The sequence below is a fragment of the Condylura cristata genome, unplaced genomic scaffold (assembly GCF_000260355.1).
Source record: "Condylura cristata isolate star-nosed mole 26May11 unplaced genomic scaffold, ConCri1.0 scaffold00005, whole genome shotgun sequence".
Classification (NCBI taxonomy): domain Eukaryota; kingdom Metazoa; phylum Chordata; class Mammalia; order Eulipotyphla; family Talpidae; genus Condylura; species Condylura cristata.
This window is the reverse complement of record NW_004567106.1, coordinates 5,588,875-5,612,150: the sequence shown is the minus strand read 5'-3', so window position 1 is coordinate 5,612,150 and position 23,276 is coordinate 5,588,875. Positions and strand designations below refer to the sequence as shown.

Sequence of the window (23,276 nt, the reverse complement as noted above, 5' to 3'; positions counted from 1 at the left end):
ACTGAGACAGAAGAGCAAAGGAGAAGACCCTTGAAGGCTAGATCAGGTGGTGGTGGTGTTTACTCAGCTCCTTAAACAGACTCCTCTGGCTCCCTCAGGACAGAGCCCAAGACTCAGTTATCTAGGGATGTACAGATACCAAGAACTCCGGGGAAAAAACTTCTAAATAAACCCTGCTGGCCAGAGATCTACAGATCTGTGGCAACATCTGCAGCAGAGATGACAGAGCCAGCACAGGAAATTCTGGTCCTTTCAGCTGCGAGGGATTCCCAGCCTGAATGCTTCCTGGAACTTAATTCACAACTTCTCTTACGAAATCCAGCAGGCCCTCCCTCCCCTCTCTGGCTTCTTAAAACCGCAGGAGCTGCAAGTCACAGCACAGCGCTGAAGCTGCGAAGCTTTGCTCTCTGGCCCACTGCTGACTCCTTCACGCCGAGGCAGCTGCTCACCTTAACGGCTTTGGAAGTACCTCTCCTGCAGGTGGGTTGCATTGCTGGCTAGTAACTGATTGTATCACTTGCCACAAGGGCCCGTCTCTTTTATCACCCTTAGCCCACCTGTAGTCCTTGTTTTCAGGACCCCACTCTCTAAGCTCGCTGGTAATGAAAAGAAGGTGCCCCCAAACCCCTCTGCAGGAAAGCCCCAATGTGTAGCACAGAATAGTTCAGCAATTCAGCTGTTTCTAGCTTCCTGAAGTGTTTTCACCTATCTCCATCCCAGGCATCCAGAAGCCTAAAGGAGTAAGCTTTGGGTGGTGGGGCAGGTGTACTGTGTGTTATTTCTGGACTGAAGCAATCTTGTGATAGTCATCAGAAAGGATCCTAGGAGAAAGTAGTTTGGGAAATCTCTCCTGTCTCAGATCTGAGGCTGCCTTTTGACTAAGAACTGAAATTCATCCTGATATTCATCTGCCTCCACTTTCAGCCTTGGTCTTGATTTAAATCTTCTTCCACAGTTTAGCAATTGCTTTTCAGAGAAATATTATTTGGAATATAATTTACTGTGAAGAGCAAATAAAACCTTGGTTGCCTGTTTGTCCCAAGACAACAGGAAGATAGATATTATTCACCCCTGGATGGTAATTTGGTAACTTTCTCTAATAGATGACTGCTATAATGGAAAGTGAATTGAATGGCGAAGAGAGAGGGACACTGGAAATTCTATTCCTAATTCTAACTATAAATTCAAAACCTCAGCCTCAGTTTCCAGAGAGAATAAAACTCTCGGGCCAAGATGATCCAGTAAATCCATTAGCAAGGTGAAAACCCATGACTAGATATGCTTTGTAGATTTAAAATATATTGAAAATCTTGCTAACTCTAGAAGTATAACCAAGTAATTAATTTCTTCATAATAATCCAGGTTTCATTTTTTGAGGGAAACTACACTGTTTGGGGTCTCTTCTCACACTTTATAGCTTACATTTCTACCACAGTTATCATTCAGTGAATACGCTCATCTTTCAAAACTATTCTTCAACTTGCTATGTGAGAATGTCCTAGTCCTATAAATGGTAGTCATATAAATGTCACTCATGTGAAAGAACATTTTTTTTTCTGATACAGTAGGTGTAATTTTATAAAATGGCACATTTATTTGAAGCAGTAACTTTTCTGAGATATGGCCTTTTGCAAGGCCCTGAGTTTCTCAGAATGCTGTGATTTAGCGCAGTATGAAATTCTACCTGCTTGTATTCTACCTGCATGGCAAACACTGCTAACCCAGAAAACAGGATAAGCACTCCCTATTTATCTGGCCTCAAGGTTGTAAAGTAAATGGTACATGTGTATAGAGAAATTGGGTCATAACACTTTCTCCATTTGGCAACCTTTATGGTTCTGAGGAAGTTCACATAGCAGCTTGAAGTTGAAAACCAAAGTGAATAAGGTCTGACCCCCAACTGGAGAAAGAGTTCCAGACTTCTTCTTTGCTTATACTTGCTAACTATTGTTATAAGTGACCAAATAAATTTTTATAAACCTTCCTAGAAACTGAAAATCCTGAGCCTTAAGCCTTTCTGTAAACAGTTTTAAGAAAAACAGGTTCTTTTGTCATAGGACTTCACAATTGAAGAAACCCTGAGCAGTCGTTCTGCAATATCTTATCTACCAAAGCACTACCTTGTGTCACTCCACATCATGAATGCCATTATTAAAAGGATATAGTTTCCTTGTAAGGGCTCTCAAGTAGTTAATTCTGCACTCACCCTCAAAAATACAGCCTGTATTTTCATGATCTTTACCATCTAGTTTTCTTGATAAATCATTTGAATCTTGTGTAAACTGCTACTGAAAAAAATCATTTCCTTTTAAAATCTTAAGTCCAGTCAAAATAAAAGCATACCATCCACTTTCAAACATTAAGACTAGCTAAGGTAGTCTGTGGCTAGGTTCCTGAAGCTTGACCCTCAAGGAGCTGTCCTGCAAGGAGAAGATGGTTTGTTAAGACTCTGCATATACACACCTACCTATAACTCCTACAGTAAGAATCTATGACAGGCTGTGGATAGGATGTTTTCTAGTGTGTATGTGTGTTGGGGGTGGGGGAGGGGTGAAGTTGTAGTACAGCCAAAAATAACAGAAAGATTTGCAAAGATGAGGCTCCAGAAATCAACTTGTACTTGTTTGTCTCTCTTTTTAGTATATGCAAAGGGAATGGGTCATCCAGTTAATTAAAAGGGCTTTCTGAGTAATTCCATGTGATATGTTAAAACTACTCAAGATATTTTGAATGACTTTTAGGTCATTTCCAAAATTGTTTTAATTAACACTTGTTCTTTTTTGGAGAAGAAATCAGTTCTGGAATGAATAAACCTAAGTAAAAAACTAAAGGATAATTAATGCTCAAGATAATTCATGATAAGAAAACATACTTGGCCTATATATATATAAACAATTTGTTCTTCCAAAATCATTAAGTAGAAGAGAACAAAGACTGTTTATACTGTTGAAGATCATCTTGTAGAAGTATATCACTGCAAAAAGAATGCAATATTGTACTAAAGGAAGTATTTCCACTCTAATTAACTTGGCAGGTCTTATCTAAATGCTTCTCCACAATGTTCTAGAAGAGTGTGTCCAACCATGTGCAGAGAAATCTTACCATGCTGTACTTTCATAGTCACATGTTTCTGAATAGTTATTTTGAGAGAAAATTTCCTTCAATGTATACTGTAGGATCATCTTAAAAGCAGGATAAAGTTCAATATTCATATCTTTAATGGAAAAAAAAATGTGTACAAAGGATGATTTTGAAAGGACAGGAATTAAAATTCTGAATTAAAAAAAAAGCTAAGAGATGACTTAAGGTAACTGTATATCACACCAGTTAGAGAGTTATTAGAACACAAACTAGATAGTGTCTTTTGCCTCAACTCCAAAAGTTGAAAGAGAAAATCAGCATTAAGAACAGAGTCAGGTTTCCAATCACTTCTGTGGTTATGGCACCACAGAATATGGAAACAGGACGCAGAGACTGTCTATTTTGTGCATCTTTCATCTATGTTACTCTTCTAGAGAATGTGGACCAGCTTTGAGCCCAAGTTAAGTGGTGGCCCAGACAAAATTTTACACAGACTTCAGTAAATTTTGTTGTTCTGCTTCCTTCTCTGGGCTGCAATGCACTCTGCAAATTCCTCTGCTTGGGTCTTTGCACACAATTATTACAGCAGTTATTTTATGGTGCACAACCTCCACAATACTGAAGTCTCTTGCAGACAGGACAGTGTTAATTTCATCTTTCATTTCCCTCATGTAGCACAGTGCCTTATTAATATAACTGAGAAATCTGTTGAAAATATGAAATCCTACAAAGATACTGTTGATAATACAGATTTTTACTTTTGGAAAATGCAGGTGATTGTGGACATAGTGAGTTATGAGCATGATGTCCCTTGAACTATATTAGTTAATAGGGTCAATGTATGTTTGCAAAATCAAGATTTCAACTACTTGGCATTCTGGAAGAAGTATAAGATTACTTGTGTTGTACAGTACATATAAAGTATATAGTGGAAATTATGAAAACTATTTTTTTAAAGATTTATTTATTTATGCATACAGATCTGGGGTAGAGGCCAGAGGTTCAGGGGTGGTGAGAGGATTCACCAGAGACAGAGTGGGGAGTAGAACAGGCAGATCAACGAAGTACACTACTGAAGGGAACAGCAGGCAGGTCAGGAGAGGTCTGTCATGCCATGTGGATCACATCCGGGGCAGTGATCGAACTCATGCTGAAGTGGTTTAAGCTTCTTAGTGATGTGCTTTAACCTGCTGCACCACCAAGAAGGGCCAAAAACTATTTTTTAAAAAACAGAAAGAAATTCTAGGAAGCTGGCTATTTCTTCTCATTACCTGAATATTAGTAACTCTTTCGTCGCTCTAGCAAGTTATAGAATAAATTTGCTACTATACTACTTTGAAGTCAGTTCATTTTCAAGAGTGAAATAGTGTGATCAAAGCATTAAACTAAATTCATGAAAACTGGAATACTGACTTTTAAATGCTTTGATTAATTTAACTTAAGTAAAATATTTTTGCCTTTCTTAATACCTGAAAGAATAGCATAAGGAATCCTCTTGAACAGTACAAAAAAATTAAGTTATCAAATCATTCTTGTTAAAAAATGATCATGCTTCTAGTAATTTTTGTTTTCATTACACAAATACCAAGATGATTTTTCACCTTATAAAATGGACAGAGGTTAAGAAGAAAGCAGTTAGCAAGTTGATAAGTGAGTTAATAATGAAAGTGTGACAGTTGTCTCTGGTTTTCCTAAACTGGCATCCCAAATTGTTCTTTTATTTATTTTATGAGACATGTCTGAAAATTGGAATATATGCATTTGGACTATTGGTACAGAAAGTGGTCTCTGTGTCTCTCTCTCTCTCCAGAGGGAAGAATCGAAAGTATAGAGGTTTCAGATTTATAGTCTGATGATGTAAATTTTCTGCATGAGGTAGAGAAAATGTAGGGTCCCTGGAAGTAGGGGAAGCCATGGGGGTTCTATCTTGTTAAGAACCCAGTTGACATCTGAGAAGCGAGAGACCTAAGAAACTTAGATCCAAAGTGTAACCGGTACTGGAAAATTGTATCCTGCCCTCTCCCTAATTATTTTCCCATTTCCAAGGTCACATGCCAGAGTCTTGGAGAGAAGGAAATGAGAAGTAGATAAAATTAGCCAGTGGCATGCAAGTAAATGTTTCTCTAAGGAAAAAAAATGTCCTGATTTTGTAGCTTTTGCTGGTTTCCATTGTTAAATATTCCTGATATGGCTTATTTCAGCTGGGAAGTATCCCCCACACCACTGGTAAAAGCAGAGATTTAATTAATGAATAACTATATATCAGAAACATTGTGCGGGGCTAGAGTGGGGAATGGGATCAAAAATGGGGGGAGGGAAGTGCACAGGACTATGATGATGGCACATGGATGAATTGGTGATGGGAAGTCCACAGGGATTACAACTGAGATGGAAAAAGGCACAAAATAATGTAAAAATAAACTATAATAATAATAATAGTAATAAAAGCAGAGATTTAAAACTGTCAAAGTAAAATGAAGGAGCTGTTTCATTCAATTATATTGTCACTAGTTTTGCTCTCAGGTTTGTAAATCAAAACACGAGGAAGCAGAGGGAATTTCAAGAGCACTGTCTCCCCTGGGTGAGAAATGGTGCACCTGGACATGCAAGAAATTGCACCGCCAGCTGACAGAACTGCAAAATCATGCAAACCTCAGAGGCACTGTGCGCTCACTTCAGCAGCACATATACTAAAATTGGAATGATACAGAGTAGATTAGCATGGCCCCTGTGTAAGGGTGGCATGCAAATTCATGAAGGCTTCCATATTTTCATCCATTATGACAAAATGAAACTGTAAGCTCTTATGAGGGAGATTTATCAATCAATTACTGTTTGGAAATTCTTGCCTCAGAGACCCGGGTTAGAAATGGAAGAAATTGTATTCCAAACACAAAGGACACTGTTAATAAGAATTATGAATTACCTCCTAGATACTTCTAAAAATGAATTCTAAAAAATGGAGTTCCCCACCACCAGAGTTTTGTGGGATTTGGATAAAGGATAGCAAAAATCCTTTATCCTTAAGCTTATTTAGTAATGATCAATATTTGGCTAATTTCCAGTGCCCTCATTGGAAAGATAAATGCCTATTCATAAGAAATTGAATTTAAACAGTTAATTCAAAATTGAAATGATTAAATCATTTCCTAAATATCTCTGATTACAGAAGTCTCACAAAAGTAAAATCCATTAGTTTGCATAAGCCAAATTCCATCCAGTCAATGAGAGAGAGTTGTTTTTCTCATGGTGGCAATCAAGGTTCTGGTCTAGACTCTGAATGTCTAGTGAACCAAATATTTGTGAGGAGTTGTTCAGGATTTAGAATGTAAAGGAAGGTCAAGGTAAATTAACTCAGACATGACTGAATCCCTGACCTTTTTGTCAAGAGCCCTGGACTTTAATCAAATAAACTAAGCAAGCCAGACAGTGGATAATGAACCTATGTGATGAAATTCTTGGCTAGGGAATCATAAAACAGTCTTCATTTAACTTGACAGATGCAGCAGAGATCTAAAGTTGAAAACATGTACTAATAAGATTTGTAATTGAGGTAGAATTTCACCAAATAATTTATAAATAATAAATTTCCTAAAGTATAATTAAAGAATATAGATCTACATTGCCTTGCTTCCCTGGTGTCAGGTTCCTGGTAGCAGTTTGCTGGGACTGAAATGTTACTAACAAACTCATTTTAGTTTTAGTCCAAACTAATTATTAGCAATTCATGTGAAGGTATATATCCCCACAGAACATTAATGTAAAGGTTGTAGTTAGTTATACTCTTGTGATTTGATCAGATATACAAGTTTAAGTTACTGTTACTTTTGTATCATTCTTTTGATTTATGCTAATCATAAAAACTAATTCTTTGTTAATTAGGTTGTTATAAATTACACAGTCAACTATTTTCACATCACAATTGAAATATTATAAGAGTTGTTCAGTAGCCATTGTGCAATTGTTTCTTTATTTAAATTGAGAGCTTTAAATGACAGTTCTCTGTTAAGTCTGAAGTGTTACTTAAAAGTTATACTTCTAACTCCTAGAATAACATAAGAAAAATACTATTAATTTTCAAGTAACATATGTAAGCTGTTGTGATTATCTAAAAGAAATTAGAAAAATCCATCATTTATGGGTTACATTAAATTTATTTTTCAATGTGATCCTCTCACAGTATGGTTACTCCTCAGCTTAAAACCCTCCAAAGTATTCCCAAACCACTCAATGAAAAACCCAAGAACAAATTAAATATTTTAGAAATTGCAATGTATGTTTTTTTAAACCAAGGCTTTCAATTTTGCTACAGTAGTAGATATCCTTCAGCAAAAGAATATGAGCTTAAATGCGAATATGCTTGCTTTACCCCAAAGCCACGATCTCGCTAAATACAGAAATACCTCGGTGAATAAATTGAACGGGCTCATGTATTAGAATAAGGCTTTAATTTTTTTTTTTTTAATATTTTGCCTTACAATTGTCCCTAGGATATAGTAAAACAAATGTATCTCGAGAAGGCTGGCATAGTTACACAACACCTCCTGCCCCTATGCCTTGTGATGCAAGGAAATATTTGATTGATGGGTTGCAGCTCATTAGATGTATGTTGTCAAATCATCTAGGGCTTTTCAGGTTGAAATTCAGAAGGAATAATAAAAGAAAATAAATGACTAAAAAAAAAAATCCCTGTTTAGAGGCATCAAATTAAAATGAAAAATCTTTTCAACTCCTACATAATTTAAAAGTATTATCAAGTTCAACTCTGTGGAAGAAAGCTAACCAGGTACTGGTTTTGTGTATTATAACACACAATGGGTATACATGTAAGAGGGGATATCATCAGAGGAATTCAAATTCTTGTATGAACAAGCATTTCAGAATTCAATGCCGAATTCACAAATGGAAGACTGGACAACATGTCATTAATTATAGTTTCATGCAAACAAAAAAAGACATTGTAGGCACTATGTGAGAACTGCTATTAATGTGTGCCATGGCAGATGTGTGGGTGCATTTGACCAAACTATAACTTTGAGACTCGTAGAAGACAGTTCTTCAAGGTTTATTCAAAAGAGTTAGAGTGTAACTCTATGTGTAGTCTGACACCACGTCGCCTTGAATTCCTTAATTTACTCCCAATATACTCATTCTAATCCCTGGTTTTCATAAAAATGCTAATTCTAGCCACCTGGATGTAGCAAATTATCACTTTGGGAAGAAATTATAAAATGTTTCTTCAATGCTCACAACCCATTAACAACTTATTTGCACTCTTTTTCCCTTCAGTACCATCCCATTCCAAAGAAATACACCTTTAATTGTTTCCATTTGCAGTGGCCCTCTACCCTGGATGCCAATTAGAAGTGATGTTTGGTTTGTTTTGATTTGGTTGTTTTTTAAAAATACCTATGGAGCTTCCCTGATGGCCTAGGGGTTAATTCTCAGTACTATCATGATGGCTATGGCATGAATTCAATCCCCAGCCAGGGAGCTAACCCAAATATGATGCAAACCTCTGCTGTCTTGCCCACCGCTCCCCTTAGCAGTGTATTCCAGTAAATCCGTTTGTTCCGCTCACCACTCTATCTCTGGTGAATCCTCTCAGACCCCCAAATCTCTGGCTTGCACCCCAGATCATCTACACACACACAAAAAAGCAAAAACGATGCCTGCACTCTACCTCAGAACAAATTATTCAGAATTTTATGAGGTGGTGCCTAATATTAATGGTCTTCAATTCATTACCAGAGAAAAACTGTGATGGGCTGTTAATGGAAAGATAACTGCAAAAGTTAGCTTTCACAATCTCAGCTCTGTTGTAAATTTACAGGAGGAGCTTTAAAACAAACAAAAATAAAATCCATGCCCAGACTCACACTACTTTAGTTGATTCAGACTCTCCAAAAATTTGCCCTTCAGTATTTTGTCAAAGCTCCTCATGTGATTCTCATGTACAACAGTGTTGAGAACCACTGATTTCTAGTGTAACCCTTTGCAAAGTATTCACATTTCATAAACCTTAATGATTCCAAGAGGTTGCTTTGATGACTAAACTTAAGACTGAAATGAATGCCAGAGAGAGGTGTGTGTGCCACCACCCTGCCCCCTCGCCTTCCATTCCCTCCACACCATACCCCGAAGGTAGGTGTTTGACTTATGATGGCTGCCTTCATAATTTTATGATTATAGTCTATTATTCAAAACAGTATGTTGCAATAACAGTTTTATCTTTATAGTTGTTTTAAAATTACTTCCTTTTTTTTTCAAAGATTTATTTATTTATGCTTACAGAACTGGGATACAGGCCAGAGGTGCAGGGGCAGTGAGAGTATTCAGAGACAGAATTATATATCCTATAATTTTAAATTGTGTCCATTTATCAGGTATCTGTACACTGCTAATATGCCTTAGTATGCCTTAATACTTCAATATAGTCTGTAATTATTTTCTACACAAAACAAAGGCTACTATGTATTTTTGTGAATATATTAAAAAGCATTGATGTGTTAAATATAAACCTTTAAAATATACATTTTTATAGTCATGGACAAGACTAGTTTCCAATGCATATTGAAAGGCAAAGGGATTAGAATAGCTAAAGTAGTTCTGAAAAGAATAAAGCAGGAAAATCAGTCTGCCCAATTTTGAGTCTCATCTATGTAACTACAGTCCCCACTACTGGAGGTATTAGCAGAGTGTACACATATAGTTCAGTGGAACAGAAGAGAAGCCAGAAATAGATCCACACATGTGCAACAAACTAATTTTTGACAAACAGGCAAAAGGAACTGAATGAAGGAAGGAAGGTATTTTAGCAAATGATAGGTAAGCAACTGGATAGTCATGGACCAAAAACAAATGAAACTTGGCTTAAATCTTATACATTATAGAAAGAGGAACTCAAAATGGACAATGCATTTTAATGAAAAATACACAGTTTTTAGGAGAACATATTCAGAACTTAGGGTTTGGTGAAGAATTTACAAATGAAATTCAAATCATCGTTATAAAAAATCAATAAACTGAATTTCATCAAAATTAAATTTTCTTTTTTGTTCTATGAGTGACCCTGGTTGGATAATGAAGAAATAAAGGAGGCTCATTTTGACTGGGGAAAAGTACATAGATTTGAAAGCTATGCATCTGAAAAAGAACTCCTATCTAGAATGTATAAAGAATTATAAAATCCAACAATTAAAAGCCAATTAGAAAATGAACAGAGGACATATAGACTTTTTACCAAGGACACAGAGAGCAAGTAAGCACATGAGAAGATATGACTACTATTAACCAGTACGAAAATGAAAATTAAAATATTATATAATGAAATATCACTATGGTTAAAATGAGAAACAGGACAGTATCAAATACTGGTGAGGATCACTTCAGGCATAAACTACTGGTAGAATGTAAAATGATACCACTCTGGAAAAACAGTTAAGCCATTTCTTTGAACATTAAGCATACACTTGGTAATCCCACTCCTGGATGGTAACCCCAGAGAAATTAAACATGGTTTGTCCATGCCCAAACCTGTACAGGCTGTTCGTAGGAGTTTTAGTGCAATAATCAAAAACTGGAAACAACCAAATGTCCTACAACACAGTGTTAAATAAACTGTTGTATAGCTCTACCATGGAATACTATACAGATGGAAAAAGAAAGGAATTGTGGATACATGCAATGACTCAGACGGACCTCCTGGGCATTACGCTGAGTTTAGAATGCCAATCTCTAAAGGTTAAGTACTGTGTGATTTCATTTATATAACATTCTCAAAATGACAAAATTACAGAGACAGAGAATAGATGAATGGGTTAGGGTTGATGGTGGAGGTGGAGTGTAGGAGTAAGTATGCCTTTAAAGAGAGAACATGAGGGTGTCTCTGTGTTGGTGGAATAGTTCTGTATCCCGCTTACAATGATGGATATGGGACCATGTTACGGGGAAAGGATGCCCTGAAGGAACTTGAAAATGGCACAAAACTATATGCACATATTGTACCAATTTAAGCTTTCTGGTTTTTAAAATATAACCATTGGAGGAACTATTGGAGGGATACTCAGGGAACTCGTGTAGTTATCTTTACAGCTTTCCTGTAAATTTATAGTTATTTCCAATAAAACAAGTTTTAACGAAACTTGGTTTGTTAAAGTATTTTAAATTATATATTTTAAAGTATTTTAAATATATAATTTCTATACTTCTAATGGGATATTTTCACGTTTTTATATGCTGGAATCTAAAACAGGAAATGGCCTGACCCTCTCTGACCTCTAGAAGGTCATGGGTTATCCAGCTGGGAACACTGCAGAAGAATTCAACTTTAGTTTCCCAAGGCCTGGTGTGGGATCTGCAGAAAAAGGAAGATGACAAGCAAGAACCATACCTGGCCTCCCTCTCAGACCTTAAAATACACACAAACACATGCAAACACAAACACACACATGCATAAACACACATGCATACATGCACACACATACTTGTCACGCTTACAGCCACCAAAGGCCTTCACAATTAGTTATGTGCCCACCTTTACATCTGTGTCATTGTTTGCCAGTCCTCAATCTATCTAAATACTCCTAGTGGACTTGGCTCTCTTCTCTAGGAACCTCACTTGGAGATACTTCCATAGAAGGTAAAACCAGTCCTGCAGAGTTTTCCAAACCAATACATATTTCTGGTATGATTTTTGTTAAATAAGTGATGTTCATAAGACCTCAGGGAGGGAGAAGAGACCACTATGTTATTTATGAACTATTTTAAGCCATCTTTCCTCGAATAACTCTGCTTTCTGTTAATCACCTTTCTAACTGTCTTTGTTCATTCCATTCTATCTAGAGAAAAACATAACTAGAAAACTTGAAGTCTTTGAACAAGAAACATTAATACCTCCATAAATCCATGTTGACATACAAGTTATTCTGAGTCTCAAATAGTCTGAAACAGAAGTAGCACTCTTCTTTATAAAATACTTACTGTAAAGTGCATCCTCAATTTGATCTCCCTTGTGGCCTACAGTATGTAGATTCCATTTTTGTTAAGTACTATTATTAGAATATTTTTCCAAGAGTTTAAAATTAAATTATTCCAAAGAAGTATTAACTGCTGTTTTTACATGTTATTTATATCATCTCGGTCATGATAACTTTAAATATGAGCATTGTTTTTCCATAAATAATAATAATATATTATCCTGAGTTCCCTTGCAAGCAGCCTATGACAAAGGCTTGTGGACAGAGTTCACTAATTCCAGAAAGCTGGAGTGAGGGGCAGGAGGGCATAACTAAGAGGTGGGGAAGAGACTACCAGCGCACAGTAAATTGGCCACTACTATAGAGGAGCAATGCTCTAGTCCATTGCGACTCTCTGAGGAGTAAATGAAATGTGACCAAAAAAAAGTGTGCCAGAAGATGAAAGAGAAAGAACTTTCCATGGAGTCCTGCCCCCTACCTTGTCCTCTGGTGACCCCAGAGATTTTACATAATTGAGTGCTAAGCAAACACAGATCTCAGATAGGTCCAGGATATAATCAAGAATCGGGGTCCAAAGTGAGCTTCTGCTAGGCAGGGAAGCTGAGCAGAGATTAGTACTTGGAAATAGAATCCAAGAAGATTTGAAGTGGAGCTCATGATATGACCTAGAATGTCTAGACCCATGGCCTTCAGAATATAAGAGTCTCATGTTCTACCAACTAAACTAGCTATGCTGTACCCTTAGAACTCCTATAGGCTAATATAGTGAATTACTATCATTCTCTTAAGTCAATCAGCGATATTTTAATAATCTTGTATCTTTATTATTATTTTAATAATCTTGTATCTTTAGTTTTACTTTTTCCAAGATTTATTGGAAAAAGTAAATTTGAATGGTCAGAATAACAGCCCAGTTTTGTAACATGGAATTGCCAAACTGAAAGAAATATTAAAATAAAATGTGAAAGAACTTTAAAAGAGAGAAATTCCCATGAGCTGTTTTTACATCTGTGTTTTGATAAATTCCTATGCTCTAACGTCATTTCTTAGAGGATTTTACTAATAGGAAATAAGGAGGAAACACAGGAGTTAGTAAAGAATCAGTGAGTGCTATACTGCATGAATTTATATATTTATAATAATCACAGTTGTAGCAGCACAAATAACCCTTAATATATAAAATTTACATAAAGGCTTTACTAATTATATAATTAATCAATTGATTAGGCAACTAAGATTAAATGACTTATTAATAATAGCCACTTTATCGAGCATGTACTGTGTCTCAAGAACTATATTAAAATATATTAAACCTAAATATAAAAATATTAAAGAATTATCAGGAAACTATGAATCAGAGACATTCTGCAGGGTACAGGTAGGGAAAGGGGTTAAAACCGGGGTGGGAAGAGCACAAGGGACTATGGTGATGATGCACGGGTGAATTAGTGGTGGGAATTTTATCGGGACTACACCTGAGAGGAGATAACATGCAAAAAGGAAGAAAGATGTACAAAATGAAGAATGATGGAAAACATATATATATATGTATGTATGTATATATATATGTACATATATACATATATATATATGTATGTATGTACGTATGTATGCGTATATGTGTGTATGTATGTACGTATGTATGTGTATATGTGTATGTTTGTATATATTCACATATACATATATGTATATGTGTGTATATGTTTTGATATATTTAATATAATATATATATATTTAAAAAGAATAAGATATATGAATACACCTCATTCTCCTAGCTATAGTATATAATGCTGTTATAATGTGGTAGAATATATAGATTATTGTTTTCCTATTCTTTGGACTGATGGCAAAAGGTGGAAATACTGGATCATAAGCATTTCCATTTTCAGTTTTTTAAGATAAATCCAGATTGTTTTCTATCATGGTTGCACCAATTCACATTCCCACCAACCGTGTAATGAGATATTTTTCTTTCTCTGCATCCTCATCAGCACTGTTGTTGGAAGTCTTCAATATGTCCCATTCTTGTGAATAGCACTGTGGTTTTAACTTTCATTTTTCTTATTCAAAGTGATGATGAACTTTTTTTCACACATCTATTGACCTTCTAAATATACTCACTAGTGAGATGTCTGTTCATATCTGCTGCACATATATATTTTTAATTTACTATTACCACTGAATCATGTAAATTTTTTATGTTAACCCCTTATCAGTTACATATTATGTGAATAGTTTCTCTCTTTCAATAGGGTATTTTTTAAATTCATTTTGTATTTTCTTTCACCTAGAAAAGCTTTGTAACTAGAGATAGTCCCAATCTTCTATTTTTGCTTTACTTCCCTTGCCATAGGGCTTAAAGTTACCAAAAGCATCTTTATTATTGATATCATGGAACATATTACCAATGCTTTCCTCTATACATCTTATTTATTTTCCTCTTTATATTTAAGCATTGCAAGTTTTATACCTTAATCTTTAATCCATTTGGAGTTTATTTATGGGACTTGTGGTTTATCTGTATGGGTTTAATCAGTAATCAAACTTCTTTGTTTTATGTGGGGCTCTCCAGTTATCCCACACAATTTATTAAGAGACTTTATTTTTCTCATCATAAGATCACAGCTGTTTTATCATAGATTAGGATTGATGTGTTCATGGATTTATTTTTGGTCTTTCAATTCTACTCCATTGATACATATATCTTTTTTGTGCCAATACTGTATTATTTTAAGTACTGTGTCTAAGACTACAATTTGATCATCTACAACCTTTGGTTACATTCTGTACATCTTAATTCTTTCTCTCATCAAGTTACAATAGCTAGAATTTCCAAACAAGTATAGCTACCAGGGTCATAGCACATACATTTGGTCTGATCTGACTTTATTGGACATGTTTTTCTCTTTTAAGCATAATACCAGATTTTAGGTTCAGAAAGCTACTTTATTAAGAACATATCAGTTCTTTTACTATGAAACAAGAAAAAAATCATTTCTAACATGTTTATTTAGCATAAATGATTGTAACTGTATTTTTCTCCTTATATTTCTTATATAATAGATTTTCTAATATGAAACTTATAGAAGTAATCCATACCTAGAATAATCTGCTTTGAGCAACATATTTTCTCTTAACAAGCTATTGAATTATTTTTGCTAATATTTTATGATTTTTGTAACACTAAACATAGTGGATTGGCCTAACTTCCCTTATTAAGTACATCCCTTGTCAGACTTTGCTCTGAGAACTTTTGGAAACATAACTATTTAATCAATGCAATATAATTGCAATATATGTCTATATGTCCATAGATTAAAACATCCAACACTGCTGATTTTTCACTTTATCTCCTTTTCTGACAGAGTAAGCTTTTCACCAATGATTTTATTGACTAAAACACACACAGAGATGAGAATATACATGACAAAATTTTTGTTCTTTCAATTTTTGTGTGGAATACACCTGAGATAATTCATTTGAAAATTAGAATGTCAGTCATACACATTTTTCCTAAACATAATTCTAATTAATTTCTCTATACTCAGAACATTCATAAATTTGTATTATTATCTTTCAGCTATGGAGAAAACTCATACAGCTGCAATTCCTCTTACCATGAATTCTTCAGAAAAACAAGAAACTGTATGTATTTTTGGAACTGGAGATTATGGAAGATCACTGGGACTTAAAATGCTCCAGTGTGGTTATTCCGTTGTTTTTGGAAGTCGAAACCCCCAGATGTCCAGTCTGCTGCCCAGCGGTGCAGAAGTCTGGAGCTATTCAGAAGCAGCCCAGAAATCTGACATCATTATTCTGGCAATCCACAGGGAGCATTATGATTTTCTCACAGAACTAACTGACGTTCTCAATGGAAAAATATTAGTTGACATCAGCAACAATCTCAAAATCAATCAGTATCCAGAATCTAATGCAGAGTATCTTGCTCAGTTGGTACCAGGAACCCTTGTGGTTAAAGCACTGAACACCATCTCTGCCTGGGCCCTCCAGTCGGGAGCACTAGATGCAAGTCGGCAGGTAAGATTCAATGATTAATTTGCAATTAGTCTCTAAAAGTATGTTTTTAATGGGCATTTACCTCAAAGTTCCCAAAATAAAACAACCGCTGAGCACAGTATTCTGCTATTCTATGCGATGAATGATTTTCTAGAATTCAACCAAATACAGTAGTTAGCTGCTGTGCTTTCTTCTCCACTGTCTGTACCCTCAGCATTTATTTGATGGTGTCAGCCTATGGAGGCCTCTGGTCAGCATCAGAAAATAACAAAGCTAAACTACTGATCAATATTTTTTTCCCACTCTTACATGAAACTGGTTCCATTTAGTCACTGAAATTAGAAGCAAAGTGGTGCAGTACCCACAAATATAGAACAAAGTTCCAACTATTTACACTGAAGAACAAAGTCTTACCATACAGTATGATGTGCCTAAAACCACCCTCAACTTAAAAATCTATACTGAACTATCTAGCACACATGACAAGTTTAAAATATCATCCTGTTTCATTTTGTTTAAAAAGTGGTTTACAGCCCTCCCTGGTGGCGCAATGAGTTAGGACACAGCACTGCAAGCTGGCCGCAGCCACCTCAATGCAAATTCCATCTCCGGCCCCAGAGGTGACTCAAATGGCATGGCAGACTCTGACCTGCCTGATGCTCCCCTCTGATCTGCCTGTTCTGTTCACCTCTGGTGAAGCCTTTCACCACACCTGCACTTCTGGCTTGTACCCCAGTTCTGTATATATATATATAAACTTTTAAAAATATATTTATTTTTTTTATAATATAATAGTTTATTTTTACATCATGCTTTGCCTTTTTTCCATCTCAGTTGTAATCCCTGTGGGGTCGCCATCACCAAATCACACATGTGCAATCAACATAGTCCAGTGTACTTCCCTCACTCCATTTTTATCCCATTCCCCATTGCACTCCCATAAAGTATCTCTGGTATATAGTTGTTCATTATTATTATTTAAAAAAAAGTAAATCTTTAAAAGAAAAAGTGGTTTACTATCACATGCCATCGTTTTGCACAGTGTTGATAGAGACATTCAAAAATAATTATGAAAGAAGGAATATAAGATGAATTCTTTTCTTGCAGGTATTTGTCTGTGGGAATGACAGCAAAGCCAAGCAAAGAGTGATGGACATTGTTCGTACTATTGGGCTCACCCCACTGGATCAAGGTTCACTCACAGCAGCCAATGAAATAGAAAACTACCCCCTGCAACTATTTCCGATGTGGAGATTCCCCTTCTATTTGTCTGCTGCCCTGTGTCTCTTCTTCTTTTTCTACTCTGTTGTAAGAGATGTAATCTACCCATATGTTCATAACATGGAAGATAACACATTTCGCCTGGTTGTTTCCATCCCAAATCGTGTCTTTCCAATAGTAGCACTTATACTGCTGGCCTTGGTTTACCTCCCTGGTGTTATTGCTGCCATTCTGCAGCTGTACCGAGGTACCAAATACCGCCGATTTCCAGACTGGCTTGACCACTGGATGCTTTGCAGGAAGCAGCTGGGCTTGATGGCACTGGGATTTGCCTTCCTTCACGTCCTCTACACACTTGTGATCCCTATTCGTTATTATGTACGGTGGAGGATAAGGAACCAAACAAGTACCCAGGTAAATCTCTATTCATTTTGGTCTCTTATCCAGTAAATCAAAGCAGAATCTTGCCATATCACACTATTTTACAATGATTAAAAAACACCTTTCAAAGTATCTTTTCTTTTTGAAGTAACTAGAATTAGAAACCTCATAGCTTTTTTTTTAATAAAATATCTTGCTCTTATAATATCTTGCAGTTATTGATAACTAAAATTAAAGATATCTAATAACTAAAATTAAGATATGGAATCCAATATCTTACAATTATTAATAACTAAAATTAAATATCTAGGTTCAAATGAGTTCATATTCTGATCCCTAGTATTTACTAGTTTGCTGACAGGTGAACAGATCTGGGGGCTCACAAAACATAATGCCATCTACTTGAAAGCCTTTAGAGGAAAGTTAATAAATATAAAACAATGTGCTTTCAAGCTTATCATTTTACACATGCTGCTGCCTTTTGAAAGTCAAAACCAACCTTTTTTGTAAGTAAGGAGAATGCTCAAATGTGTCACAGGAACATAAACAAATTCACAAAAGAGTGTTCATGACTCCATTAATGTTTGACTTGTGGGAAGCTGTCCTAGATGACTAGAAAGCTAACAATTCTGAACAAATGTCAAATACTATTTTCTGCACAGTCAAAAATTCAGAAATAAACAGCTCTGAGAATCTTAATCCAGTCCCAGATGAAGAGCTATCCATCAGTCTTACTTTGGAAATAATTGGTTTTAATCACTCTTACTGCAGTCTCAAAGTTTACTGGTCACTAATTTATTGATGATGCTTCTGTGGATTTTGCTATGTGGTTTCCAAACAATATATGGGAGTTTCCTGGATATGAGTGACACCCCAGTCTGATATCTCATAACCTGCGTTGCAATACACCTGATGTATACTATAATAAAATAAATGTGAAAAAACTCAAATTATATTAATAAATAATCAACAGAGCAGAAAAACAAAATCCTGATGTAATTGTTTAAGATCATCAAGTTTTTCTTTAGGAGCAAAAAGCCATATGACATAGGTTTGAGTAAATGTTCAGTTTGTTTTAGGATTTATAGGGTCAATTAAAATTCCCTATACAACTATTAGAGTCAACTATTATAATAAAGTCCAAATGAAACCAGTTACTTTTTCTACCTTTAAATATATTTTCTAAGCACATTTTCCCTATAGTCATTTTCAAATTAGTAGTAAGAAATGCCATAGAAATTTTCTGCAGCAAATAAACCATGGAGAAGTTTTTTGGTTTTTTTTCAGACTCTTTAAAAGTTTAGGCATTTTGTTAAAAAAAATATGATTTTTTAAAATTTCTTTTAATTTTTCCTAGGTAATACTTAAGAAAGAAAGTCCATTTATTGCCTCTACTGCCTGGCTCAGTGATTCATATCTGGCTTTGGGAATCCTTGGATTTTTTCTGTTTGTGCTTTTGGGAATCACTTCCTTGCCATCCGTTAGCAATGTGGTCAACTGGAGAGAATTTCGATTTGTTCAGGTAAGGAATTTCAAATTTAATCTGCTTTATGTTATAAAATGAGTATGGCTTCACAAATCTTCTCATTTTTCTCTCATATCATGCATAAATTTTCATATTGCTCCATCACTTCCCTAGCAATCTCATAAAAATAGCAACTGAAACAAATTCAAATTACAAAATGCTAAACTCTGGTACAAAAAGGCAGATTCCATAAAGATATGATTTCCTAGGAGCACACCCACTGCCAAGATTCCCGACTACCTCTGGAATCATAACTAAGACTAGAGGATGAAATGTACCAACGGTGGTTAAACTATATGTGGAGAGGTACTAGGTGCAAGGTGAAGAAAAACTCAACGATCAAAAAACAACCTACTTCTGAAAATCAACCTTAGAATATAGACAAGCTGATACAGAAAGGCATAGAATATTTAACACCTTCCAAACAAGATCACCTAGACTGTCGTCATATCAGACTTCTGTAAGAAGAAAATTGGGTTTTTCCACATATAAGCCACCAGACACCTCATTAAGGCAACTGCTAACGATTCTCATAGACAGATAGTCCTCAAAGTGTGGACAGACAGTCCTCAAAGTGTGTACCAGGACCAGTAGCATCAGCGTCAGCATCACCCTGAAGCTTGCTAGATCTAAATCCACAAACCTAAAGAATCCGAAACTTGGGAGGGGTGGCCCGGCAATTTGTTTTAACAAGCCCTCCAGATGATTCTGATGCCTGCTCATTCTGAACCGGCTTAACAGAATACAGCATTAGTGCTTGAAATTAGATTTGAATTTTTACAGCACTATTTGAATTTCAAGTCTTGCAGTTCCTCCCAGGGACTGTATGCAGTCACCATTTTCACATACTAACACCTTTGTTCAAAGCATTAAGGCACGAATAAACATTGAGTTTTAGAATTTAGGCCAAAGCAAACTAACAAAAGTAAAGTTGGCTAATTGTTCTTCACTGAGATAGAAATTAGCTAGCATCTGCTTTTGTCAGTAACATAGACTAATGTGGTGCTTCTAGAGGACAGACTGTGTCTTATTTATTGCTGGTCTCCAGGAAAGATGATCAAGGAAATGTTTGCCATTTGGGAAGAAGGCAAGGTAGATTACTTACTCTTATTCAAAAAAAGTTTATTCTTCAAAACTTTCCCATCAAAGAACTTTCCCATTGTCATGATGGAGAATTCATGCTTTTTTTAGTATTTATAGCACAGTGCATCTCAAGATCTGTGACTATTACCACGTATCGTTTACTGATTTAGAATGTTTCATTTTAAAGTATAAACTGTGTTAATGTACAAATTTTTGTTTCTTGTTTTTAGTCCAAACTGGGTTATTTGACCCTGGTGCTGTGTACCGCTCATACCCTAATATACGGAGGGAAGCGCTTCCTCAGCCCTGCATTTCTCAGATGGCACCTTCCTTCAGCCTACGCTTTAGCACTCATCATCCCTTGCACTGTGCTGGTGATCAAGTTCATCCTCATTCTGCCATGCATAGACAAGACCCTCACACGGATACGCCAGGGCTGGGAAAGGGACTCAAAATTCTCGAAATCAGCACTGAATGGAAAAACAGATATTTAAAGCAAAATTCAATTTACTTGGACTTAGGACCTATAGTATTGCGGGCTTAAAGGAGAATAATGGTACAGTTAAGAACGCATTTTTCTTCCGACATGGCCTGAAATTTGTAAACAGAGAAGGAAATGTTGCCTGACTTGGAAAAATTAAGATTGGAAGAGAACACCATTCTTTCTGTCTTGGGTTAGTGATGACTTAGTGTAAGTCCCTTCTCTATCTTTTCTCAGAAGCTGGGGGTTGAAGTCCAGATTAGCTGTGGTTTTACATTGCACAATAAGAATCTTTGTTTTGGGTAATATGTATGAACTAATACCTTGCAAAAATTCAGGAGAAATATACACAACTTCCTTCTCTGGAAGTAAAAGAGAAAACAGTAAGGTCTTGGTCACTGTTAAAGACAAAGTTAGGTGTGGCTGAAGAAGATGGCTGAATAAAGTAAAAGAAATAGATCCTTTATTGCTTTTTAGAAATAAAGGTGATTGAAAGTATCGCCACACTAAATTCTATAATTAAGTGTGCACCTTAGTTTTGCTTTAACCAATGTGGATATGTAGTAGGAGAAATATTTTATAACATAACAGAAATATCCCAACTGATTAAAAGTAACCATGGGCTAGGTAGATGCAATTTATGCATTTGTCATAAGATCCTTCCTTATGCGGATAGATATAGAAAAGTCTGAGTATGAGTGAAATTTTTCACATGTATGGTAATACATGTGAAAAGCTCTTACACAAAAACTCAAATAACCCCAAATTTCACAGATTAAGCTAAATAAATGTGTAAAGTTTGGTGGTCCTTAGGTATTTTGGCATGCTTTGTAAATTACACATTCCAAACATTTTTCAAAATTAATCATGTATGAGATGCACCTAATATTTCCAGCATCTGTAATGTGGCATATTTTATTATAATTTTAAATGGTGAAAATTTAATAAAAGTGGAAATTTTAAGACTGACCAATGCATACAACAAAAAGACTTACGGGATACCTTAGACCAGAGAGGTATGAGCAGTAGTTGTTTTATAAGATTTGATTCTTTCCAAAATCCTCGATAGAATGAGGATGGTTCTCACTTTTTCTGTGCTGATAGTTCCATTTTCAAAATGCCCTTCAACAGATTAGCCTGCCTGGCTCAAGCCTGGACCTAAAAGGAGTCTTATGCACAATCTTCCCACATATGGAAATAACCAAAAGGCTACTGGTTTGACATTTCTATGCATGCTCTACAAAGGCCGTTTCTTTTTCTATATTTTCACTTTTCTCTATTTTTCTGTATATTATATCTGACATTATACCAAATGACTAAGATATATTAAAGCTCAACTACAATCCAAATAAGTTTTTTTTATAAAACCTTATTTTCACTTTATATGGAGGTACGATTGACATATATATATGTAACTTTTAAAAACAGGTTTATCTATATTGTATATTCATTTTTACAGCCTTCACTTTTCATTAATGTTAATGGTTTTGTTCTAGAACTTACAGAAGTACAGGTACTTAATTAGTGACCACATAATATTACATCAAATGGGCATTTATGTAACTACTGCCCTGATGGAACATTGTATATTATCTCCATTTTTATTAAAAAAAAAACACTTTAAAGAATATTTTTACACTTATAACCTTCTTCCATATTTTAAATTACTTCCTCAGACTACTTGCCAGAGTTAGGACTACAAAATTATAGAATTTCTCATAACTTTTGCTAGATAGGGTCAAGATATTTCTCAAGTGACCTTATCAATCAATACTGTTCCTATTGGGTTAGAGTGCTGGTTTCATCAAAGTCTTATGATATTTTTATTCAATTTGTATTCACTGAGAAGATACACAAAACATTTGTTCCATTAATTTATCCTTATTCAACCAAGTAGGAGTACAAAAAAAGTCAGGAGATTTTGAGCAGGCATGTAGTATGTGGTGCTGACCACAAAACAGCACTTCTTTTCTATGGGAAAGAGGGAGATGTCAGTTGCTCATCTACTCCATTTTATGCAAAACAGCCAAGTGTTCTAGAGCTGAGGTTGTTCTCTGACTGGAAAACTAGTTCATTTAAAATGCCGTCATAACCAGGTTAGTCTTTGGGGGTCAACCACGCTCCATTTTGGCAAAAATGTAGTATGTATTTAATGGGATACAGTTCATCATTAAAAACAGAAAATCCACTATTATGTCAAAAAATAAAGCTTATAGTAGTAAGAACTCTCCTTTTGTAGCCTAGTAAAAATGAAACTTAATCAAAGCCAAACAAATCTGAAAGTCGACAGCGCCCTCTTGTGGTTCAAATGCAAAACAGTTACACTGACTGCAGCATCAACCCACCAACTGACAGGAGGGCAGGAGCCTCCCACCCCAGTTGACCAGAGACATTGTGTCCCCTACTTCAGTGTCGTCTTCCTCCCCAAATCATCAGATCAGCATGACCCTATTCACACAGCTGACTCTTCCAGTTTATCTAAGCTAGAAAAAAAAAAAAGAGCTTGGAA

The 23,276-nt window shown here is 35.6% G+C and overlaps 1 protein-coding gene across 1 annotated transcript; it reads left to right on the top strand.

Moving 5' to 3' along the window:
• Positions 1–406: 406 nt before the first annotated feature.
• On the top strand, positions 407–22,150 carry STEAP4 (STEAP family member 4). The gene is made up of 5 exons (XM_004676663.2): positions 407–480; positions 15,640–16,097; positions 17,184–17,711; positions 19,036–19,200; positions 20,517–22,150. The coding sequence occupies exons 2-5, from the start codon at positions 15,642–15,644 to the stop codon at positions 20,778–20,780; spliced, it is 1,413 nt and encodes a 470-aa protein (XP_004676720.1). The 5' UTR covers positions 407–480; positions 15,640–15,641; the 3' UTR covers positions 20,781–22,150.
• The last annotated feature ends 1,126 nt before the right edge of the window (positions 22,151–23,276 follow it).